The following is a 19446-nucleotide window of genomic DNA, read 5'->3' as shown; positions in this document are numbered from 1 at the left end:
GGGCTATATATTAGGCAAATAAAACCCAGTTTGACAGAAAAAAGAACATTTTAAAAAGAAAAAGAAAACAAAGAGAATAAATAACACAAAGGTCCAAAAATGTCCTCATGAATCCCTTGCTAGGAGTATGTCTTACAAATTTATTGTATGTGACACAGAAGTATGTGAGGTCTCTCGGTTTCCACTGTGTACAGAGCAGTACACAAGCAACAATTTCACCACAGGAGCAGGAAGCAAAATCTGGAGACAACAGGAGCACCACTGATCAGCATTTCAGAAATTATTGTCGAACTCATGCAATATATAAGAGCCCCCCTCGTCACAGCTTTAGACATTTCAACTGCTTTTCTTGAATATAAAATGTGTAAACATATAGAAAATCTTTTGCTCTTTTTGGTTTTTCTTCATACGAGCACTTCCCAGATTTGATCGTTTCCCTTATTAGCTGTATCTTGCAGTGCAAAGCTAAAAATCTGCTTTCTTGTGATAACATCAAGATTAAAAAAAAACCACAGAAAGCTTTCAAAGCTGAGATGAAATTTGAAATTGAAATGTAAAAGCAGCCATTATTTCACCACCAGCTCATTCCATTGTGATGTTAACGGAGGAAAAGGGCATTTATTCTCATGTGCGACCTTGAAAGGCTACTCATAACAAATGGATGAAGCGATACAGTGGCTATACTGGCTCTCCTTTTTCCGATAGGGACAGCTGATGGATTTTAATGGTGGGAAGGTTTCTGGTGGAGGTGGGGTGGGCGCAGCCGGACTCCCGCGTGGGAGTCCTGGCCCTGAGGATGCAGCAGCAGGTCCGATGTAAGCTTTTATTGCAGAGTTTGGCCACTTTCGCTCTGCTCGTTTCAGCTGGTCCAGAATCGCCCGCGGGGGCTCCGGAAAAGACCTTCCATTCCCGGCTGTCCCTGGAGGAAGGAGTTCTCGAGAGGGCCATGGAGGAGGAGGGGCTGAGCCGAGAAGGAGGCCCCCTGCTGTCGAGGCCCAGGGTGAGGGGCTGGCCGTGACCCTGCATCTGACTCTGATGATGGTGGTGTGGTCTGGGAGTCGTCCTCAAACAGTGAACTCCAAGTAAACTCTGGAAAGCTTTTTTAAACTCCTGGTTGGAGCATGGGTAGATGATGGGGTTGATGCAGCTGTTGAAGTAACCGAGCCAGAAGGTGATCTTGAAGACGGTGTCTGAAGGTCTGTATGCAGGGAAGATTGAACCTGCAGGGACATCAGACACACATCAGAGACATAATAAAAGATAGAGATGACTGGGAGCTCTCGGGGATGATGTGGCCCTCAGGTATATAAATCTGTGGGAGCATTCTGTCGCACAATGTTTGTTTCGCACACCTAAACAGAATCTGCCATTCAAGACATTTTACTAGTCACCTTTCTCGGGACAAATCACTAGCGCTCATCCTCCGGATATGCAATTCATAACAGTTCATCCAGTAGTTATTGAGCTGCTTCAGTCTGGATTGAAGTGGTTAACTGACCAACGCTGCCTCGAGCTGTGCTGTTACTGTGGCTAAACCAAATTTGAGCCAGTTTTCAGAGCTCCAATTACATGCTGTGCTCTATTTGTGTTTTTTATAAAGAACACATGATCCCTGAGCAAAAATCTGTTCCAGATCTTCCCTTACACACTTCTCTATATTCTTCAGACACTAAGACATTAAAAAAAATACAAGGAACCCTTTCTTGAAAAATACAATTATAATTTGGCATGCAGCTCATAAATATGTGGGCGATCCTCCATCGCTTTCGCAATTTACCCCTATTTGGGGAAATGAAAAGTTCACGCCTGGTAAAAGTGATGGAGGATTTAAAATATGGAAAAATAAAGGCATTAAAAAAAATTAAAGACCTATATGCAGATGGCATGCTGCTCACATTTGATCAGTTGTGTAAAAAATATTTAATACCCCCAAAGCACTTTTTTAAATATTTACAATTGAAAAACTATTTGTCATCAAAACTGCAAAGGATTGCTGAACTTCCACCACTGACAAAAATAGAGGAGGTATGCATTAAGAATACAAAAGGGAAAGGTTTTCTCTCTATATATTATAATTTACTGATGCTTTCCTCCAAAGACTCAGCAGCAGATAAACTGGATGCTTGGAGAAGGGAGATGAAAATGACTGCAACCAGGCTTGCTTAAAAGCACAAAAAAAAAAAAAAAAAAAAAAAAAAAAAAAAAATGACAAAGGATGAACTGAAGCTCTGCCATCACGTAATGTCGCATACTGCTGTTTCTGATGTCATTTAAAAAAAAAAAAAAAAAAAAAAAAAAAAAAAAGCACAAAAACAAACAATAAACACACGCTTTAAACTACTGCAATATAAATGGCTCATGAGAACCTATATAACACCTGTCAAGCTTCATCATATGTCCAATGATATTCCGGCCATCTGTACTAAATGTTTAGTTGAAAAAGGAACTCTTCTTCATTGTCTATGGGAGTGTCCTAAAATCCAGGACTTTTGGAAAGATGTTATCAAATATCTGTCCGAAGTGTTTAAGGTAAAAATCCCTTTAAAAGGAAAACTCTGTGTACTTGGAATATATCCAAGGGAATTTAAGCAATCGGGGAAAAAAACTAAATTACTGGACTATGGACTACTTCAAGCCAGAAGAGCCATTGCGCTATGTTGGAGGAGTATGGATGCTCCCTCCATGGGACTCTGGAAGAAGGAAATTGCAGTTTCTCTAGGCCTGGAAAGACTGACATATATTGCCAAGGGCAAACAATGGGACTTTGTGAATATGTGGAAGCCATATATGGAAATTTTAGGGAGTGGAGGTGAAGGACATTTATGAAAAAGAAGGAAAAGAAGAAGGGAAGGAAGGGAAAATCTTGTCTATCCTAACCCATTGTATTTTTGTATTACTGTGAGAACTATGCTCATTTCTACATTTGAATGTGATGTAGGCAGGTCTGATGTATGGATGGATGTGTGAATGTGAGGTTGTTCAACATTTGTTTGTATTGTACTATAAAAAATTTCAATAAAAATATATGGAAAAAAAAAAAGAACACATGATCCCAAGCTGTTGGAAATCACACCACTTCACCCGTCTACGTGTCACACTTTATTTCTAATTGTTTTATCCAAGTTCCACTTGATAGAAGCTTCCTCTTTGCCGCCAAGGTTAAGGATTTTATTAAAATTGATCCCGGATACTGTGCTGCTTTTGATTAGAGCGAGCGGGGAATGTGAGTGGGATCTTTAATGAAGTGGCAAAGGTAATGGCTTAATGGACGCATTACATGCAGGCCTAGTCCTCATTGTATTCAGTGGCTGGCAGTGAAACATTAAAATAATGAAACGGCTGACTTCATGTGTGGCTGCACTATATCTGTCTATCTGCCATCTATTTTCAGAGGCAGGAGAGAAGCTGCCTTGTGAAATGTTTTATTGGCCAAGCTCCTGAGAGGGTTAAGCCTCGGGAGAAAAAAAAATGTGATTGTGATATAGAGATGGATAGAAAGAAGAGGCGGAGAGAGTTGGAGAGCAAATTATTTTGTGCCTGGCTATGCAGCTAATGCATTTTATCCCCAGCTGTGCCAAAACCCCCCAATTCTATTATTGCCCGTACCCCTTGATAGATTCATTGTTGGAATAAAAATAGAAGAGGAGTGCAACTGTTGGGTGAATGTGTTGACGCACTCAATGATGCAGCGGTGTCTGCTGCTGAATGCACACATTTTTGTTTTTTGTTTTTCTGCTGATTGAATTCATTCAGATTGAAAATTTCCAGCCAGCTGCTTGCATGGGATGTGATATTAATCCGGTTTAGCGTCTGCATCCACTGACACTTTTAATCTGAACAGTGCGACATATGTAAGAGTGATGAATATGATCACATGATCAGCGCTCCCTGAATGTGGATATACAGCACGCTGTGTGTTCAGAGCTCTAGATGTCGTGTTTTTGTTGTTCTTAATTTCTCAAAGAGTTTTAAGACTGCATTAAAGTATATCAAGAACTATAGAGAAGACGGGACCAGCATGGAAGCTGCCATCATTGGAAAGAAAATAAGCAAATGTCCCCATATATTTACATCAAGGGCCAAAAAAATAAAAATAAAATCTTCCATAAATCTCTGAAACTGTAACATTTCCAAATTTTTAATCTAATTTAGGTGCTTATGTATTATGTTTATTGTTATTTTGTTTAACCCATTTGTTTCCTGTTTTTCAAACTGATTTTAATCATATTTAAGCTCAATTTAAATATAATCAGTGCCTGTATAACTCTTATTCGTGCTATGTTGCCTTCAGCTGCAATAAGGAAACAAAGGTTGTCTATTTGTTGCTCATTTTGACAGTACTATCTGTATTAAGACTATTACTTCCATACACTCGTGGCCACTTCATTAGATACACCTGTTCAACTGCTTGTTAATGCAAAAAAAAAAAAAAGTCAACCAATCACATGGCAGCAACACAATGAATTTAGATATATATGCATGGTCGAGATGACAGGCTGAAGTTGACTTTTTCAGATTTTCTCTGAAAAAGGGAAAATAGAGAAGACAAGAAGAATCCTGTGCTGTAACAATCAGACAGTAGGGTTAGATTTTGACATGAACAACATGAAAGCACTGATCAGTGCTTTCATGTATCAACGTTTCAGGCTGTTTCTGCTGGTGGTGTAATGATGTAGGGGATATTGGGGCCCCTTATTACCAAATGAGCATCGTTTAAACACCACTGCATATCTGAGTATTGTCACTGACTGAGTAATGTGGTCATATAGGGATGGACATCATCCCTTTATGACCATAGTGTGCCAATGTTCTGGTGACTACTTCCAGCAGGATAACGCACCATGTCACAAAGCGCACATCATCTCAAACTGGTTTCTTGAACATGACAATGAGTTCACTGGACTCTAATGGGCTCCACAGTCATAAGATCTCAATCCAATAGAGCACCTCTGGGATGTGGCCGAACAGGAGATTCACATCTCATCTCCAGCACCTCGTTGAATCTTTGCAATGAAGAATTAAAGCAGTTGTAAAGAAAAAAGGGGACCAAGGCAATGCAGCAAGGTGTACTGAAGAAAGTGGCCAGTGAGTCTATATTATGGAATGCTTTCAGTCTTAAAATATGCTAGAAAATTGTTTAGTAAAATTCATTTAAAGGTAGTAAGGCTTGATTGCTTGGTCACTTGGTCAAGTACCAGTCTGAGATATTATAGTTTTATTTAAATCCTTTTCATTCATTTTCTTATCATCTTCAGTTTTAGTATCATTTTTGGAATTATTGTATTCACTACAATGGTTATATTTACTTGTATAGTATTTCAGTTTTATATTCTTTTTATTATTAATATTATGTAGCACTCTGTGTGCCCTTAACTTGAAAAACTGGAAAAAAAAATAAATGAATGCTGCAGATGACCTTTAAATGAAATATGAATGGATTGCCATGGTATATAATTAAACAGATTTTCTATCAGTCTTTGTGCTAGCTATTTTTCTTTTGCTTTTCCCTTTTATTTATGTTGTTTTCTCAGCAGTGAGGTTTTTAAGGTTTGAGTTTAACTTGAAGCAAACCAAACTGAGCACAGAGTTCTGACACTAGGCCTCTAGCAAGGTTGGGTGAAGTGTAGGCAGGTGACTGGCTTCGGTCTCACAAGAAATTTCAGGCATTTTCCTCGTTGCTGTCTGGTTGCTGAGTGTGTTGCTCCTGGCAAGCATGTCTTATTTCTCCTAGCGGGCTAGGCTAGCAAGCCAGATGGCCTCTGCATACCCAATCACCTAACGCTGCCTATTACGCAACCTTGATAAGTCTGTACCCCTTCCTGCTGTTAATTGTCTGCAGAGGCTAAATTCATAAACAGCTTCTCTCACACAGGTTTGAAGATTTCTTTGTCCCCTGCAGCCGTTACCTTACTCTCACTCTTTTAGCTCGTACCCCGCAGCCAATCACATTACAGCCAAAACCACTTCACGTGTGATTAAAAAGCTCCATGACATCTCCCCTGCAGGGTCATCTCCATTTGTAACTCTGGACTGGTTCCTGTGCAAATGTTATTTTTTTCCATCTCTCCCTAGAAGTCCAGTTCAGACCACCTTAACTTAACCATCCGTGATACATGCTGGAGCTGAGCAGGCTGTAGGGAAAGATTGTGCTTGTGTTGCCACAACTCCTGTGTTTTAAATGTACTGTGTGCACACTGAGAGTAGACTTTTAACTTTCTGTGACTTTGTGAACAATGTGTTGGCTATTTTGCAGATTACATCATCTCCATTTTAAATTTGAGTACATATTTGAGTATGATGTATGGACAAAAAGGCCATAGCTCTTAAACTTTGAATTCATGTGTTTTCAGTCCTGTTGCCACAGATTTATCCATGCAGTCTACCTGTAAAACTACTGAAAGAATTAATGTTTTAAAGAGCATGGTGCTGTAACAGATGGTAGTATTGTAACGAGTCAGTCTGTGAAATTTCTTTCATCCTAGATATATCACAGCCACTTTCATGTGATTTTGTGCAAAGTGGAAACATTTAGGAGGCACAGCAACTCGGTCACGAAGTGGCAGACCACGTGAAGTTACGTAGCGGGGTCACCAAGTGCGTAAAAGTATCTGACGCTCTTCTGACTTCATGACTGCAGAGCTCCAAACCTCCTCTGGCATCAACATTAGCATAAAAACTGTGCGCCGTGAGCGTTGTGGCATGGTCTTCCATGGTCAAGCAGCTCCTGTAGGTGTAATGTGTAGGTGGGCCAGTACTTTTGTCCATATGCTTCAGTAATATTTTAGTGTTCAGAGTGGGCGTGTTGGTAAAAGTTCCATATTTGCAGTAAATTACAGACATTTGCTAAAATACTATCCTTGCTCTGTCACAGTTAAATTGTGCAGCTTCTGTTTTATTTACCTTCATGTTAGAAAAGCAAATCTGCGACACCACAAGTTGGTAGCTGGGTTATTAACTATCGCGCTGGTGGTCATAATCTGCTTATCTGCTTTAATCTGCTAAAAAGGGAAAGTTAATTTCAGGCTGTTTGGCTGATGTTTTTTGTACATGTTTCATTTAAGATGAGAGTAATGAATGATGACTGTATTCAACTAACATTTTTTTTCAGTTTTTAATTTGAGAATTTAAAGTTAAATTACATGTGCTTGTCCAAAGTAAAAGAGCCCCAACAATAAACTTCTCTTTTTATAACTAAAATAATAAAAAAATAAAGACCCAACACTAAGTTAATTAAGCTGAGAATATTTTGGCTGGATTAATAGGTGTGTTTATTTCACTGCAATCAAATGGAACATGTAGAATATAATCAAAATATTTTAATTAGGGAAATATTTTAACTTCAAACTGCAGGATGCATGTTTTTCCTAAAGCCTCATTTTTATCATTCTTTCACTTTTATCAGACTTCAGTCCACTGAAGTCTTTTTCTGATTTAAGTTAAGTATAGAACATGAATGGGTTGTCTACTAACCGGAAAATTTAATCAGCAGCTCCTCCAGGCTGCATGCTGAAGTGTCCCCGGGGGAAGTTACCGAACCCCAAATAGCCTCCAGTGCAACCATCAGTGTATGTGTGATAGATGAATAAAATAAGAACCACCTAACACATAGATATTTGACCCATTGTTCATTTAAAAATGTTTATCAGCATGTGTCTACAGGGCTGTGTGTAATTCCCTGCTCTTTCTCCCAAAGTTCCTGTCTTTCTTCTCAATACATCCAAAAATAACTCTTAGGGGGGGAAAAAAGGTTCATCATCTCTAGTTTAAAAAGACACTCGACACCCACTGACACTCTGAGTCAGAGGTTTTTAAGAATAAAGACTCCTGGCTGGGGCTGGAGACAGGAAACATTTCAGTTCATCTTCAGTTTCTTAACATATCACGATAACACGAGGACACCCTGTGAAGCTGTTCTTTATGTCAGCGAGGGCATGCTTCACGCTACGGTGACACTGTCGCCTCTCAGCCACCTGTTTCCTTCCAAAGAGATTGTTGTTAGCTTAACTGTTGATGCCAAATTGGCCTTGGGTGTGGTAGTGAGTGAGTGATTGTCTGTCTCTCTGTGTTATCCCCATGATGGACTGGGTACCTGTTTAGCGTGTCCTCTGCCTCTCATCCATTGTCAGCTGAGATTGGCTCTAGCCCCCACCACCTGACCCTGAACTGGCTAAATGGTAAAGAAAATAAACTGATTGATGCTTTGCACGTGTTGTAGTTCCAAAGAAGGACTCGGTACATATCAAGGACAATCCACAGATAGATACAGAGCCTTTTAACACCCATTTAAATTACTTCCATAATTAAAGTCTTGTAATTATTACATTGGATCTGCTTCCACTTCCCCCTAACCCTAGCATCCTCTTCTGTCACACTGACCCTCTGCATGCCTGGCTTCACTTCACATCTTCTCTTTGGTCTTCCTCTTTTCCTCCTGCCTGTCAGCTCCATCCTCAACATTCTTTATCCAGTGTATCCACTATCACTTCTCTGCACATGTCCAGACTATCTCAGTCTTGCCTCTCAGCCCACAGTTATTATGGATATTAATTTAAATAATATCTACTCCATAATCGAAATGATGCAATCAAGACTTATCCAGCTGTACACGTCAGAACTACACCAGTGCTTTGTGATTCATTGCTGAATCTATCATTGTCCACAGACTTATGTGGCAGCGGTATGCACTGTGACGCCAGTATTAGTAAGGGAGCATTCGTGAGCCAAGGCTTTGCCTCATTTCCCAGTCAGGAGCTACTCAGCCAAATGGTGGCAGCTATATTTACAAGCATGAGAGCATGGAATAAATACAAACCCTGCAGGATTTGTTAGGATTTTGCCGTATCTCATATCTACTTGGTTCAGATTTCCTTTTTGCATGATTGACAACAGCACTTGCAGCGCACAGGTCTACAAGTCGTTTGATTATTTCCCTTTGAGCTCATCTTCATTGAACCCGGCGCACTTGAAGACTTAAAGACCATCATATGAAGTCTGGCCTCAGTCCGAAAGGCTTTATCTGTCACTAAAGATCTGCCCCCATGATGAAGGGAGTCACAAACACGAGGGAGAAAAATGGCTCGACATGCCATTCAAGGGTCTGGTTTGAAATATATCTTGGTCTCAATTTTAGTCCTTTTGTTTACAGACGGGGAGCAGTGGAGGATGACAGTGATCTGAAAGATTTATAGAGCCTATTTATTGAACGACTACCTGGCCGAGTCGAAAGCATTTACTACAGCGCTCCAGAGGCCACAAGCTCGTCTGAATGCGAGTAACCTCAATGTCATCCCACAAAGGAGGCATTCACTTAACATCATCTAACTATGAAATTAGCCAGCACTTAAAAACATGACCGTAGAATAAATTGATCAATGAGTATGTAATGGGAATAAATTCAGATGTTGAATTGCTTCCTGAAAGTGGTCTGACTCATGCGTAGGAGTAGGTAATCACATATATGGACCTATTTTTAATTTGTGAAACGTTATTGATTAAATGGTTGCAGAGGGTATCATCGACTGTCTGTGCTCCAGTGACATTTCTAAGAAATATGCTTTTTTTCCCCCATTGATACTGAGAGTTAGATGAAATGAGAGTATTTGTCCATTCAATGGGAAACCAGAGGCAGGAGTTAAGGCAGGTGACAACACCAGATCCAATGAAACCGTAATTTCCCATTTTTACACCCGGGTTCTCAAATCCATTAAACAAAAACGTTTAAAGAGTCAGTTCATAAGCTTGGAAGAGCGCTTGGCTAGCTGTCCACTTTTTTCAGTCTGTCTATATTATTCATTCATATTTGCCCCCGAGTGGTGTCAGGATTCAAATTTCACTCCTTGAAAAGACTTCATTTGATCCAAAATGCTGCAGAGAGAGAACTGACAGGGACTAGAAAGTGAGAGCACATTTTTCCCTAACTGGCTTTTCCCCCCTGGCTTCCTGTTAAATCCAGAATCAATCCTTCTCCTCACATACAAGGTTTTTTAATAATCAGGCCCCATCTTATCTTAAAGACCTCATAGTGCCGTATCACCCCAATGGAGCTCTTCACTCTCTGACTGCGGGCTTACTTGTTGTCCTAGAGTATTTAAAAGTAGAACGGTAGGCAGCGCCTTCAGCTTTTACGCCTCTCTTCTGTGAAACCAGCTCCCAGTTTGGATTGAGACAGACACCCTCTCTACTTTTAGCATTAGACTTAAAACTTTCCTTTTTGATAGAGCTGGATCAGGTGACCCTGAACCCTGACCTTAGTTACGCTGCAATAGACCTCAGCTGCTGAGTGTTTCTTCTTCACTCTCTTCTTTGCAATACCTGTGTGCTTATATAGCACTCTGCATTTAATCATTAGTTATTAATTATCTCTGTCTCTCTTCCAAAGTGTGTCTTTTGCCTGGCCTTCCTCCCATCTCCCCCCAACCATTTGCAGCAGTAGTTGTCCCTCCCTGAGCCTGGTTTTGCTAGTTTTTCCTTCCCACTGTCGCCAAAGTGCTTGCTCATAGGAATTGTCTGATTGTTGGGGTTTTTTCTGTACTACTGTAGGGTCATTACCTTGTTCTATAAAGTGCCTTGAGGTGACTGTCATTGTGATTTGGTGCTATATAAATAAAATAAAATTGCACTGAAGTAAAGTAACCTTCCTTTCCAAACTGTTGAGGTATTCCCTTTCAGTCTTGTAAGTAATATATTTTCTGCTCTGGTTAAAATTTGATTTGCCCTGAGAAATCTGGCTCTTGACATTAGGAATTACATGCAAGATGAACATGATAATACTCACCAATGGGTAGCACCAGGAAGAAGGGGAGCCAGCACAACACGAAGCAGCCAACCACAATGCCCAAGGTCTTGGCAGCCTTCTTCTCACGAGAGAATTTCAGCAGCTTCAGAGCAAAATGTGTGCGATTGCGAAGGGCCTCGTCATCTGAGACAGTTGCATTGCCTCGGTGTATCCTGAGAATCACCTGCTCTGAATCGGACTTCTCTGTCTTGTGGCCCTCTTTCAGGCCCTGGCTCTCTCTGTGAGCTACCACATAGACCCGACAGTACATTACCAGTATGATGGTCAGAGGAAGGTAGAAGGAGCCCACTGCAGAGAAGATCGCGTAGCCCGGCTCCTCTGTGATCTTACAAATGGACTCGTCCTCGGGCGGCGCCTCTTTCCAGCCAAACAAAGGTCCAATAGATATGATGACAGACAGCACCCAGAGCAGCATCAGTGCCAAGAAAGCCCTGCGTTTTGTAACGATTGATGGGTAACGCAGGGGGTAGCTTACTCCAATGTAGCGGTCCACAGATATTACACAGAGGCTCATGATAGAAGCCGTGCAGCAGAGCACATCCACAGCTGCCCAAACATTACAAAAAACCCGTCCAAATACCCATCGATCCAGGATTTCCAAAATGGCAGAGAACGGCAGTACGGTGGAGCTCAGCAGCAAATCTGCCACTGCCAGATTAACTATGAAATAATGCGTGACTGTCCGCAAGTTTCGATGGCAAACCACCGAGAGGATCACCAGAATGTTTCCCACGACTCCAAACCCAATGAAGAGACCAAGCACCAGACCCAAAACCACAGCCTTGACCACATTGAGCTCTGGGACTAAAACGTGGCTGCAGTTGGAACAGTTCTGTGTCAGGGGAGCTGGGGTCATATTGTCCAGCACAGGAATCATTAGTTCCAGTACAATGCTGGTACTCAACAACTGGCCTGTGCAGAAGTGGTAGACTGAAGCGCACACCTATTTAAGTTCACTACTAGAGAGAGTAGACATCAGGCCATTCTCATAAAAGCCATTAGAGTAATGATCACATTAAGTCTGTCTTGTCAAAACATAATTTGAATGATGATGCCTCGAGCAAATGAGCCATTACGTTGGCAATGCATCAAGGAAAATAAAAGGACAAGTTGCATGCAGAACCACTGAAAGAGAAATATAATATATGCAAACGAAAACTACTGAGCTAAAATCGAGTAATCCATCTTGAAAATGTTAATGATGTTAAAACTGACTGTTTTTATGCAGCTGGTACAAACCACTGTTAAAAATGCATTACAAATACAAGAGACAGATTGGAGGTGAGCGATTTAGGAAGTCTTTGAATGTTCTCTGAACCAAAAAAATACATGAAAAAAATCACTGTTTGGACTGAAAATTAAAGTCTGTTGAAACCAGTTTTCCTGGGAGCAGCAGGTGAGAAATCAACATCCAGGCTTGTGTGTTGAACGCAGCTTCAGCTTCAGTAACGTCCAGCGCCTTTGAAAAGAGAAACAGAAGAAGACACGTCCGTCACATACAGTGAAACATGAAAGCATTCATCCTTGTTCAGCTCATTGTTTTTTTTGTATACCGCTGCTCAGCTCTATCAAGAAGGTGGGCGGGAGACAATGTCTGAGCCACAGCTGTTGTCAAATCAATGTCACCACTGTCTCGTCTTGATAATGGGATCAACCCAAAGTGAGGCTAACAAACTGAGAAACTAACAGTTCTGTGAAAACTTTTCACAGGACTATACAGGCTGGTGAAAAACACCCCATTCATTAGCTTGTGGAGCTGCTTTTAGCAGCAGTAACTAGAATAAAGTTTTTTTCTGTTCAACTTCATCCGTTTCTCACATTTTTATCAAAGACCTTTGGCCCACTCTGTTTGCGTGCATTCATTTATGTGTGCAGACAGCTCTCTTTAAGGTTCCCCCACAGCACCAGATTGGAGGAGTCTGGACTTTGACTGAATTATTGCAACAGCTTTTGCCACCATTGTGCTGTTTGGGTCACACATTTGACTCTAAAATACTTTTGCATACAGTAGTGTTCATTGCTCAATGATTACAAGGTGCCTAAGTCCTGTGTCTGCAGAACAAGCCCCAATCATCAGCCCTCCACACCGTGCTGACAGTTCTATGAGGTGTTGATAAGCTGTGTTTGGTTTTCATCAAATGTGGTCCTGTGGATTCTGGCCAAGCAGCTGCACTTTGGTCTCTTCTATCCAAAGCACATTGTTCAAGTGGTTTGTTCATATGCTACTTTGCAAACCTGAGCTATTTTCTCCTGGTAACACTTCACAACAAGCCATTCTTGTTCATTCTTTGTCTAATTGTACTGTCATGAACTTAAGTGTTGAACATGCTAACTTAGGGCCTGTAAAGGCTGAGTTGTAGCTCTTGTTTTTGTTTTTTGTTTTTCAATTTCTCCGAGCATCTGATCATCTGAGAACTTGTGGAGAATTTTTCTTGGATGTTCCGAGAGGATTGTGGCATTTTGTTAGTACACACCTGACTGCTCTTGGCCAGGAAACTGCCAAAAATATTTACTTTTATAGAGTTTCTCGTGCTTCCTGATCATGTAGTGCAGGGGTGTCCAATTCCAGGCCTCAAGGGCCAGTGTCCTGCATATTTTAGATGTCACCCTTCAAGACATGTTGAAGAGGTAATTTAGCCATTTAAATCAGCTGTGTTGGATCAAGGACACATCTAAAACCTGCAGGACACCAGCCCGTAAGGCCTGGAATTGGACACCCCTGATGTAGTGCATTGATTACCATAACCAAGATGCTACTTACCCTCACAATTTGGATAGAAGCAGTAAGGGTGTACTTAGTTTTTCACAGGACTGCACAGATACCTGTGAAAACTTTCTTTTTCCCAGTATGTGGAATACCACTTCATCATTACAATACACAGTGAGCCAAAACCACAATAGCTGAAGTTTCAACAATGCAGCAATCAGAAGGCTCGGTGTGTATTATATGTTCTTCAAGTGACCTATAATACATCAGGATATGCTTGACTTTGCTCTTGATCCCTCCTTTAAATCAATATCATACCACGACCTTTATACAGACACAGGTCAAAACAACCCACGTTATTACAGCTCCACCATTTGTTAAGGGTTGTCACAGTCTGTGCTCCTTATGTTTGTAAAGAACACATTAGTTTGACATCTTGGGAAAATATGCCAAGCTAGATCAAAATATTGATACCACTGTCATAACATGGCAGAGTCCCAAGAAAAATAAATCTGCCTACCAGGAAGTTATCAGTCCAGCACAGCTTCATCATATAATCTTATATAGCACTTTTCTACTATAGCTGAGCACTCAAAAGAGCTTTACATAACATGCCTAATTCACCCATTTATACAAGCACCTTTTACCACACCTGGTAAATATCATATCAAACAAACATGGAGTTTCAGACTCAAACATCCTAAATGTTGAGCATTGTCTGTTAGCACTAGCTCCACATGCAAGAAAAATATAACAGATGTATTTAACAAAATGAAGCACAATTTCCCGAATCGACCCCTCTGCTTTATGGGAGCTCATAACATTTGCAGTTATTTTTGGTGATTTTATCTCGCGATAAGGGCATAACTTATCCCATTATTCTGAGATAAAACAGTGCTTGTTTTGTCATGATAGGAAGTTCATTTTCTTTAGAAATCACACAAAAACAAAAGCTTGTTTTCTTGTCATTTATCGGGGATTAGGAGTGCAGTTCCAGCCCGGTCAAACTACAGGGGAGCTAGGGGGAATGTTAGTAGGGCAGGGGAGCCCCCCGAAAAGAAAAAAAAAAGCTTTTCAAAATTTATGAGGGAAGCCGAGGTCCCAAAAATATTGACAATATGCTATTTTCCCTATGCATTTCTATTTCTTTTTCATTTCATAATCACCCGTCATGCATAAAATTAGTATATTCCTAATGCGTGATTCATGCATGAGGGTGATTCATCACTAACTTTAATAACGACACCAGCGTAGGTTCTATTCTTGTCGAGCTTGGCTTCCCTTCCCACCTTTGTAAAGCAGAAAATAAATTGAACCGTAACACTCAGGAAAGCCAAGGCGCACTTAATTTCACACAGGAAGGTAGATTGGTAAACGCTCCCCCTCTCTCTTTATCAGCAATAAAGTAAACTTATTACTGAAATGAACGGCTTCTTTCTCCTCGCCGCTCTCCACGCGGCGGCTATTTTTAGATGCTTTGGTCAGTCGTTATTATTCTTATTCACAGAATGATAAATAAAGCTAAGCAAAGTGGTTTATAAATTGTTTAAGGCTATGAAGAAAAAACAAAGTTAACTCTCCTGAAGCTAATATCTCCTCAACATGGTGGATCAACACTATTAAAAACACATCACACTGTACTTCAATCAGCGTCTAACATGGCAGTAGATTCAAATAACGTTCAAATGGGTCCTTATTTAAGGAGAAGACTAGACCATCTATAACTCCACAGTTGAGCACACTTCCTCCTCAGTAATCAGATGAGGGGATCGGTCATCTCCAAGGCTGCCAAGTTACTTTGTGATTGAGAAAACAAAGTCAGGTTTGTATGATATATATTGAGAGTATAAAAGAAGCAATCTGTTATCAGAAGAGAGCAAGTTTATATAAATAATTCATAATCTTGAGATAACGGCTTAAACAAAGTAATTCCCAGAAGAGCCATTTTTTGGCTTCTGCATATTTTTGGTCAGGAAAGGTAATTACAATCTCTTTTCCCCCCCATTGTGGCAATGTGTTTGTATAAGATAAGAAAAAAGAGGAATTTAGTTGCAAAGTTAAATTTACACGGATTGTTATTTGGAATTTATCCTCACACAGTTCAAATTTAAACTGCTCCCTCTGACTTTGATGCACTGGATTAATTAGGATTTGTGGGCTTTAGCACTGCAGTGCGAAAGCCCACTTGAATCTTGATAGATCATTCATCTTCTTTTTCTTCTCTTTGTTTCAAATTCATCTCATTTTTAAGGGGGGTAGTTCTCAAAAAACTTGTGAATATTGTAAAACATATGCATCAGAACTGGGGAAGCAGTCTCTGCTGAACACAGTCTGGGCGTTTCTCAGTCAAGGAGGCCTTTTCTTCACTGTTAGACCACAGTCTCTGTTGTTTCTGATCCTGCAGTAGTTGAGACCAAGCAGCAACATCCTGGGCTGAAGATGAAGGCAACACTGAAGTGCCAAAAAATACACTTCCTGATGTGTCCACTTGAAGCTAACTCCCTGAGAAAACTCAGTTCCTATAGACTTGCATGTAAAAATGAGCAGCTTTTTAGTAGAAATAAGCCTTTTTAGAGAAATCTTCACACAGACACACTGATCAGTAAGCATTTTGAACCAGTTTTACTTCCTGACTCCAAATCTGAAACTGTTTTTGTCTCGCAGATGTGTTTATTTATTTATTTGTCTTAGTTATGATGTTCCAAGTATTTTACAACTAGGATGACCGAACAGAAATCTGAAGCGTTTCAGGATTTAAGACCTAATTTGGATCTCAAGAAAAGGAAAATCTAAATTAAGGAAGGTGTTTTTGTCCTGAAGTCCGTGAACTGATGCTTGACGATGAGTGCAAAAGGAAACTGAAGCCAGCTCAATCAGCAAAATGGGAATCACTGGTACGGGTTATCAAGAAATTTCTTGGAAATCACGGAGCAGAGAATTATGCTGAGGTTGTGGAAACATGCTGAAAGCATATCAGCTCCTGAGTGCTAGAATATCACTGAAGATGCACTTTTTACATTCTCATGTCAACTGTTTTCCCACCAAACCTGCACAATGTCAGTGAGAAGTATGGGGAAAGATTTCACTGAGATATAGAACTGACGGAAAACCAATATCAGGGAAAATTTCTCCAGAGCATTATGGGGGACTACTGTTGGTTCGTGCAAAGAGAGATGTGCACATTTTGACCTGCTTTAATTTGAGCTAAATTGACAGAAATACACTTTCATGCATCTCTGGCATTGTTTTCTGGTTTGGTTTCAGATTAAATACATTATTGTTGGGAAATAGCTAGAATTCCAGACGTTGCATCATTACATCAGTGACGTCACTGATGTAATGATGCAACCTTAAATCAAATTTTATGTCTGAGAACAGAGTAAAAAATAGATACAGAGCTGGTTGTAAGTTCCCAGTTCAAACTAAAAATATTTTGTGATCTGGTATCTCTATCTGTCTCATGCACAAATAATCTGTGGAAACATTTTGCTAATAACTTAGCACCTGGACCTCTTATCTACATATAGTCATTTGATAGCAGTGGATATAAAGCTAAACCTAAGGCTTCAGGTCAGGACTACACAATGCTGTACTACTGCCACTGGTCCTGAACACAGCTTATAGTGGTGAAGAATATTTTGCTTTAAGTTTCATCCGAATGTATAGAATCCATGTGGATATGATACATGTGGATGAAAACTTTTACAATCCATTCCCTAAACCCAACAGGAAGTTGGATATTTTGAATTTATTGTCAAATTGTTTATTTATTACTCAACTACTTTGGTATAGTATGAATGGGTATGGACTATGTCTTTATCAGCAGGAAAAGTGGTAAAACTTATAGTGGTAAAAATACAGTTAAGTCCAAAAATGTATGCCCTCCTTGAATCTGGGCCATCCAGAGACTGAGATAGGAGTCTTTGCTGGGCCGATTCTGACCCCCGAGCCTTATGTTTGACACTGCTGGAATAAAGGAAGCCAGCCACATGAGACAATAAAGTTCAATGACTCCACTACAGCATGCCCAACGTGCATGGAGGTACGAGGGCCTGATTGATGCGTGCACAACTTAATTTGGAATGTTTGAATGTCTTCTGACTTTTAAACAATGTCTTAGTGCCGCATGAACTCCTCCACTTTGACAGATGTGAAATTAATCTCGTCAGTGCAGATTATATAAATGTAGATTAGATAAGACTAGTAAAAGTAGAGTGGCCATGTTGACGAATTTTGGATTTTGTTAAGCTGCTTTATTTCAAACCAAATTAAAAGTTCATCTGAGTTGTCCTCTTTTCCACTGACATTGTCTCTATCTATCTATCTATCTATCTATCTATCTATCTATCTATCTATCTATCTATCTATCTATCTATCTATCTATCTATCTATCTATCTATCTATCTATCTATCTATCTATCTATCTATCTATCTGTGCCCCACAGGTTTCAAAACAATGCGAACAGTCAGTCAGTGGCTGGCCTTGTCCTCTGGGCCCCACAACCAACTGATCCACACTGCATGTTCAAATGTTTATTATGTTTGTCTTAAAGTTTTATATCTCAGCTGAGCTCTGATGCTGGCATGATGCAGTACGCCATTACAGCGTCATGCGGCAGCACCTGAGAGCTTCTCCCTCCCATGTGGGAAATAATGCTAATACAGTAATTATGAATAAAAGGCCTACATGTGTATTCATAGGAGAGATGCGGGAGCTCATTACACCATCATCATTTCGCACTGTAGAAAAGATTAAGTTACCTCGGCTTAAAATATTAACCGCTGCATTAATACTGTCACTGTATTATAAATATGCTGTGTTACAATTGAGAGAACAAGTTGAATGATTTACTGTGTCACACCTTCAGCTATATATATCCACTCTGTCAGGATCTGCTCCTTCTATCCGTTTATGTTCTCAACATTGACTCCCAGTTTAATCCAGTATCAAATTCTAAATTCTCTGCCTCACACACAAAGTCTTGAATAATCAGAACCATTTAAAAGAACTTAAAGTACCATATAACCTCAATAGATCACTTTGCTCTCAGAGTTGTTGTTCCTTGAGTATTTAAATAAAGAATGGGAGGCAGAGCCTTCAGACCCCTCTTCTGTGGAACCAGCTCCCAGTTTGGATTCAGGGGACAGTGTGTTTTTTAACACTTCTCTGCATTTAGTTAATTCATTATCATTAATCGCTGCCTGTCTTATAGAGTGTGTCTTTTGTCCTATCTCACTCCTCTCACCGCCAACTGATCGTGGCAGATAGTTGCCCCTCCCTGCGCCTGGTTCTGCTGGAAGTTTCTTTCTGTCAGAAGGTAGTTTTTCCTTCCCACAGTCGCCAAATGCTTACTCTATACTATATAAATAAAACAGATGTATCGGTATCTGCTCAGTGTGTCTCACATTAAGGATTTAGAGGCTACCAATCACTGTGCATTTATATCAAAGAAAATCTGTTCCAACGAGAAGAAAAACCTTTTTCTTGACAGCTGACCAAATTGCATGGAAAGGATTGCCAAACTCCCTAACAAACCTAATTTGATTAATCCACCCGGCTCGTACATTACAATCACAAGACTTAAACTCATGATTAAAACTCCTTCTAAGATAAATTAAAAGTGACATGCTTACTTCTAGATTCTGTTAAAAAGACCTGTTGATTTCACTACGCCATGGGATTTCGTTTGGCTCTGTAGACCCAGCAGAGAGGTTTTCTTCCAGCACTGATTGGTTTAATATTCATTATAATGCCTCTGTACGGAGGGAGTTGCAAAGTGAAAGAGGACATATGCTGCAGGGTGGCTGAAAACAGTGTGCAGCTCCATACTGAAGTAGCTGGAAGTTACCTGTCTTGCTCGGTTACATTTTGTTAGCTGCCTTTTTCAGAAGGTCCCTCCTGATACAAGCATCTTTCTCCTCTGCAGAATAGGCTCCAAATATA

At 40.2% G+C, this 19446-nt stretch overlaps 1 protein-coding gene across 1 annotated transcript; it reads right to left on the bottom strand.

The window, feature by feature from the left end:
• Nucleotides 1-606: 606 nt before the first annotated feature.
• On the bottom strand, nucleotides 607-11672 carry adra1aa (adrenoceptor alpha 1Aa). Its single transcript, XM_085367174.1, has 2 exons — nucleotides 10775-11672; nucleotides 607-1220 (listed from the first exon to the last, which is right to left on the bottom strand). The coding sequence occupies exons 1-2, from the start codon at nucleotides 11670-11672 to the stop codon at nucleotides 679-681; spliced, it is 1440 nt and encodes a 479-aa protein (XP_085223300.1). The 3' UTR covers nucleotides 607-678.
• Nucleotides 11673-19446: the final 7774 nt, after the last annotated feature.

The sequence above is a fragment of the Diplotaxodon limnothrissa genome, linkage group LG12 (assembly GCF_057381915.1).
Source record: "Diplotaxodon limnothrissa isolate DT_005_m linkage group LG12, D_limnothrissa_male_GT1.1, whole genome shotgun sequence".
Classification (NCBI taxonomy): Eukaryota; Metazoa; Chordata; class Actinopteri; order Cichliformes; family Cichlidae; genus Diplotaxodon; species Diplotaxodon limnothrissa.
The sequence above is the reverse complement of the archived record's forward strand: the minus strand, read 5'-3'. Positions and strand labels throughout refer to the sequence as shown.